Source organism: Charadrius vociferus, unplaced genomic scaffold, assembly GCF_000708025.1.
Source record: "Charadrius vociferus isolate BGI_N301 unplaced genomic scaffold, ASM70802v2 scaffold1026, whole genome shotgun sequence".
NCBI lineage: Eukaryota > Metazoa > Chordata > Aves > Charadriiformes > Charadriidae > Charadrius > Charadrius vociferus.
This window is the reverse complement of record NW_009648896.1, coordinates 1-6366: the sequence shown is the minus strand read 5'-3', so window position 1 is coordinate 6366 and position 6366 is coordinate 1. Positions and strand designations below refer to the sequence as shown.

General features: G+C 41.0%; 1 protein-coding gene across 1 annotated transcript in view; it reads right to left on the bottom strand.

Moving 5' to 3' along the window:
- LOC104288363 (regulator of G-protein signaling 7-binding protein-like) overlaps nucleotides 1-5696 on the bottom strand; it is a gene marked incomplete at its 5' end in the record, with an annotated part of 7851 nt that extends 2155 nt beyond the window's left edge. Inside the window, 2 exons of the mRNA XM_009887158.1 lie at nucleotides 4031-4101; nucleotides 5549-5696. Coding sequence (XP_009885460.1) covers nucleotides 4031-4101; nucleotides 5549-5696 — 219 coding nt within the window. The remainder of the gene's footprint in view (nucleotides 1-4030; nucleotides 4102-5548) is intronic.
- Between the last annotated feature and the right edge of the window lie 670 nt (nucleotides 5697-6366).

Here is a 6366-nt window from a genome sequence, read left to right as displayed (position 1 = left end):
CTCATCCACTAAGTGGGTCACCTTGTCATAGAAGGAGATCAGGTTCGTCAAGCAGGACTTGCCTTTCATAAACCCATGCTGACTGGACCTGATCGCCTGGTTGTCCTGCATGTGCCTCGTGATAGCACTCAAGATGATCTGCTCCATAACCTTCCCTGGCACCGAGGTCAGACTGACAGGCCTGTAGTTCCCTGGATCCTCCTTCTGGCCCTTCTTGTAGATGGGCATCACATTCCCTAGCCTCCAGTCAACTGAGACTCCCCATTTAGCCAGGACTGCTGCTGGAAATTGGCTTGGTGAGCACTTCTGCCAGCTCTCTCAGTACCCTTGGGTGGATCCCAATCCGGCCCCATAGAGTTGTGCGTGTGTCTAAGTGCTGTAGCAGGTCACTCACCATTTCCTCTTGGATTACGGGGGCTTCATTCTGCTCCCCATCCCTGTCTTCCAGCTCAGGGGGCTGGGTACTCAGGGAACAACTGGACCTACTACTTCAAGACTGGGGCAAAGAAGGCATGAAGTACCTCAGCCTTTTCCTCATCCTTGGCCACTATGTTTCCCCCCGCATCCAATAAAGGATGGAGATTCTCCTTAGTCCTCCTTTTGTTGTTAATGTATCTGTAGAAACATTTTTATTGTCTTTTACAGCAGTAGCCAGATTGAGTTCTAGGTGGGCTTTGGCCCTTCTAATTTTCTCCCTGCATAGCCTCACGCAATCTTTGTAGCCTTCCCAAGTGGCCTGCCCCTTCTTCCATAGGCAATAAACTTTCCTTTTCTTCCTGAGTTCCAGACAGAGGTCTCGGTGCAGCCAGGCCGGTCTTCTTCCCTGCCGGCTCATCTTACAGCACATAGGGACGGCCAGCTCCTGTGCCTTAAATATTTCCTTCTTGAAGAATGTCCTGCCTCCCTGGACTCCTTTGCCCTTCGGGACTGCCTCCCAAGGGACTCTGTCAACCAGGCTTCTAAACAGGTCAAAATCTGCCCTCCAGAAGTCCAAGGTGACAGTTCTACTAACCCCCCTCCTTACTTCTCCAAGAATCAAAAACTCTGTCATTTCATGATCACTATGCCCAGGATGGCCTCCAACCTTCACATCACCCGCAAGTCCTTTGTTTGCAAACAACAGGTCTAGCAGGGCACCTTCCCCAGTTGGCTTGCTCACTAGCTGTGTCAGAAAGTTATCTTCCACACACTCCAAGCACCTCCTAGACTGATTTCTCTCTGCTGTATTGGCACATCAAGACTAAAAGCACTTGTCTGGGAAAGTTAGCACAATATGCTCACCCTGTTTCTGGTTAGCTTTCTACCTTGTATATTAACTCCTTTTAAATTCATACAGAATTTATATATTATTGCCTATACTTATGTTAACTCATGCACTGTCAGCCAACTGTCCCAAAAAATCTTTATCATTTACTTGGAATTTGAGCCATCTTCAGGCATGGTTTCAGGCAAAGAACTATGCCTCAGTACGTTCCTATTCTTGTTACATCAGGGATCTAGTTTTGATTGTAGGCTCTAGACACTACTGTAATACAAATACTTAACTATAAGAACATAGGTAAGAGTTCTGAATTTCTTAGCATAGTACCTTTCCTGCTGCTACTTAAGAGAATTCCACACACAAAAAAAAAAACCAACCAAAAAACCACACAGATCTGTGAGCAGTCAGTAACATTATGTAAAGCTTTTGTGGGCTTACAGTCTTAACTCCTTTCTGGCTGTCACTGAAATCAACAGCAAAACACTCATTTAACTGAAAGCAGGATCAGGTCTTGTAAAGATCAGTTCATGCAGTGGCATTCAGTCATCTCATAATCATTCTCTTAAACCATGCTTGTAATTCATATAAATGTAAAATTACAGTCCAGATGACTGGAACAGGCTTCCTAGAGAGGTGGTCGATGATCCATGCCTGTCAGTGTTTAAGAGGTGTTTGGACAATGCCCTTAACATGCTTTAACTTTTGGTCAGCCCTGAATTGGTCAGGCAGTTGGAGTAGATGATCGTTGTAGGTCCCTTCCAACTGCAATTATTCTGTTCTATTCTACTATGTTATATTATGTTCTAGTTAATTACCTATCATAGAACGGTATGGGTTAGAAGGGACCTTAAAGATCATCTAGTTCCAACCCCCCTGCCATGGGCAGGGACACCTTCCACTAGACCAGGTTGCTCAAAGCCCCATCCAACCTGGCCTTGAACACTTCCAGGGATGGGGCCTCCACAACTTCCCTGGGAAACCTGTTCCAGTGTCTCACAGTAAAGAGTTTCTTCCTAATAGCTAATCTAAAACTACCCTGTTTCAGTTTAAAACCGTTACCCCTCATTCTATTGCTACACTCTCTGATAAAGAGTCCCTCCCCATCTTTGCCTGTAGGCCCCTTTTAAGTACTGAAAGGCTGCTATAAGGTCTCCCCGGAGCCTTCTCTTCTCCAGGCTGAACAACCCCAACTCTTAGCCTGTCTTCATAGGAGAAGTGTTCCATCCCTCTGATCATCTTTGTGGCCCTCCTCTGGACTCACTCCAACAGGTACATGTCCTTCTTGTGCTGAGGACTCCAGAGGTGGACGCAGTATTTCAGGTGGGGTCTCATGAGAGCAGAGTAGAGGGGCAGAATCACCTCCCTCAACCTGCTGGCCACGCTTCTTTTGATGCCACACAGGATAATGTTTTTTGTTTGTTCTATTTACTTATACTGTTATCTAGGTTTAATTTATTAGAGGTCTTGGAATATTTCAGAAAAAATGAAGTGCTGTATGAATAATGAGTATGACTGTCCATTCTTGAGGCATCGATTCTCAGAGGTCATCTGTAAACTATGATCACAGTTATAAGTCTGTAGGAGCAGCAAAAACACCGCTTATGATTCCCTGATCTCAGGGCACGTCTCAGAGCTTTTAAACTCTAGCTGAAATGTTTCCCATCCTGCTGCACAGGTGATCAGCGATTTTCTGGCCGGTGTTGAAGGGCGGTGTAGACACCAGACAGCAGAGAATTCTGTATGCCTTTATCTCTGTTCTGAATTCAAGTTGGTATATGCTTTATATCCCCCAAATTTGTCTTTTCTTTCCTTATTTCCACCATGCTCCTTTCTTCTAGGCTAGGAACAGACTTTATGGCATTTTTCCAGCGTCTGTAATGGCACATCTGTTTCATGTATCATAAGCAATTCCTTTTCTCCTTTCAAATAGTTTTCTATCAAGCCATCTTGCCATAAACTCTTACTTGTATAATGAATTAATCCATTCTATATTCATCTTTTACCATATTATGATGAATGTTAGACCGCTTAGTTACTTGGGACAAGATCTAGGACACATTAGGCATACTTCATCAGCTGCCAGCGTGCAAAGACTACACAGCATTTAAGAAATACACGTTATCAAGAAGAAACAAAAAAGGAAAATTACTATCTTTTTAATGTTGTTCACATGAAGAAAGAGAGTCCCTGTAGATGTGGACTATTTAAGATTGCTGGGCCACAAAATGAAGGCCCATTGCTAAATACACGCATAGGGTGGAGATCCTGTCCCCTGTGCATTTGTATAGGGTGCCTCATAGCTGGCTACTGGGAAAAGCAAGCTGTTAGCAGTCTCAAGGCAACTCTCTCTTCTGCATAGGGTCAGTGTCATATCACAGAATCTACAAGCCTTACAGCGGTAAAGCAAACCGCATCACTCAGCAGGATCCCTGTCATAGTCTGTGGAATTTACACCTTCATCACCTTTGAAAAAGAAAGCCTCCTGACACAGGGAATTAGTTGTGCTGCTGCGTTCGTGTCACCAGGAAAAGTCTATTATTTTATCTATAGATATCATATCTATAAACTTCCAGAATATCTCATGTGAAACTCAAGAGGACAAAGTTCACATTTAAATTCTGGCTTCACTGAATCAGTAGGGAAGGGATTTCACCTAGATTTTTCTTTTTGTAATTTCTACCAAAAACCCCCTAGATTTTTCAGATCTGATGGAAGGTAAAACCTTTAATTGTCTTAATTTTCCTTACATGAAGAAAATAGAAAACCTACCTTGATTTTTCAGTGGTAAAGGCATAGTCTCCCTGAGTTTACTTAAAAGGTTTTTCATTTCTCTCATATCTCTGTGGAAACAAAAGTTGAAAGAGGTACAATAGAACTGCAGTTGAAGACTAAATGGGGAATGGCTCACAGTATAGACTTATATGATAAAATAATTAGAGAAATAAACCAAACTAAACAGTAAAAAAATCTGTTGAGCAAACATTTGGTTCAAATACATGTATCATAAGATGCATACCAAAATAAAGGGCAGTAGATTTAATAAGGGAGCACTTTTAAGCCAGTCTGATATTAATTAATAGCATCCAGTCCAAATTTATGATCTATTCTGGCCCTTGAGTACTAAATGACTTGTTGGGCATAATGCGATCCTAGTGGCAAAAGACACAATATGCCATAACATTAGCACAAGCCAGTACTAATGTTAGCTTAGTACCCCTTATCAGCATTTTGTAGCTTGTGCCACGAATGTGTTTCATTGTTTATAAGGAAATTATAACACACATAGCTAATCCATGTCACATAAGCTCCCTGCACATTAAGTGAAAATTTTAGAAACAGCGCTGTCCCTCTTACCCCCTCTTAAGAGGACTTTGTCATGAAATTTGCTAAAAGGCAGAAGATGGAAAATATGATAACAAAATATCATCTCACAAAGCAAGTTTCACATGGATATGTTTTGAGAGAGGCCATAAGTTGCAAAAAGATTCCTGTTTTACAGATAGATGGTAGACCAGCAATTTTGTGTGCAGGCTTGTAATGTTTTAAGGCTTTCAGGATTTAAAAACAATGTGTTCTTGCCTCTTTCATCTACATATAAAATGGTTCTTAGAAATGAAGCAGCATTACTTTCTTATTGCTCAGTTTTATTCTCCAAGTTACTCTCTCAGTAGACAGAACTTTATCTAAATAAACATGGTTACCATTAAAATCTCAGCAGCAACTTAATATACAAAGCCATCGAAACAGGTATTTTTTGCAAAAAAAATGTTAGGATTACTCCCTACTAAAGGGTCTCGGTTTTGTCTTTCAACTGCACAGTTAAGAGGGTAAGAGTCCACTGTGACATACCCGTGGATGATGTTCCCTTCCTAAGGCTTCCACATTCATAACTATGGGTGGGCAGAAACAACTGACATGAACTAGATTCTGTGCTTTTGATTTATGAATGCAGAACCACAGGCCAGCAGATTTCAGGTACACATTAATAACCGCTTAAGATGAGACAAAAGCTACCTCTTTTAGAGAACCTGGCCTGCTAGCACTATAATTTCCTACCCTTTGGTTTTGACAATTACCTTCTGGCAATTAGTCAAATTAAGGATGTCACTTCTCTTTGCCCTTCTTTTAGGAGTTACTCTCAGATAAGTTACATGTAACAGAAATGTTAACAGGCTATTTAATTTACTAACACCTTTTATAGTAGCAATACTGGCTGTCTAATTGGAAAAGACTATATAAACCCTCGACAGATATTTTTTTTATTTAGGAATGAAGTTCTATACATACCTTTCAGTGTTTTCAATATCTGTAGAAACCTGCCATAAATGCTGTTGAATATCTGTTGGTGATGATGACGTGTCTTCTAAAATAGGTACTTCGGAACTCTCCTCCACTTTAGTATCTAGGATCTTGGGTGGGGCACAAAGCTCTTTTCCTTTAAAATATTTAAACAAAATATGTATCCCTATTATTTATTAATTAAAATGTATGCTCATATTATAACATTGATGTTTTGAGCTTGATCTTCCACTGAGTAAGAACTGTTCAGAAAGAGAACAGACGACGCCAATCTGCTAAACAGAGTGCTGCTATATGCTACTTCTACCAAACAAAGCTCAGAGAAATCCCACACAGGCATGTGTGGAGCTTAGAATTTTACTTAGTATTATGAAGAGTTTCAGTTAAACTCCAGTGGCTCACATGTGACACAAAATAAGAGCCAGAGGACAAAACAGAACAAAATGAATAGGGAACTAGAGCATATATTCTGAAAGCAACTTGAAAAACTTTGACATTAAAGAACATTGCAATCCCTGTCTCCTAGTATTACTGCAATACTAAGGGAAAACAAAAGACAAAAGTGTGCAGTTTTGTACTTGATGATTTTAAAAGCAATACATAGCTGACACCATTCACAGTCCAATACGCATTATATTCTGAATTTCCATGCTTACACTTGCCTAATCCATGTTTACTATATGAAAATGAAATGCAGTGTCGGAATTCAGTGGGGACTTCATGACAGATCTGCCAGGGCTTTTGTCAGGGAGAGAATGGGATAAAGGATGTGAACTGTGTATCTTGAACACTTCCAGGGATGGGGC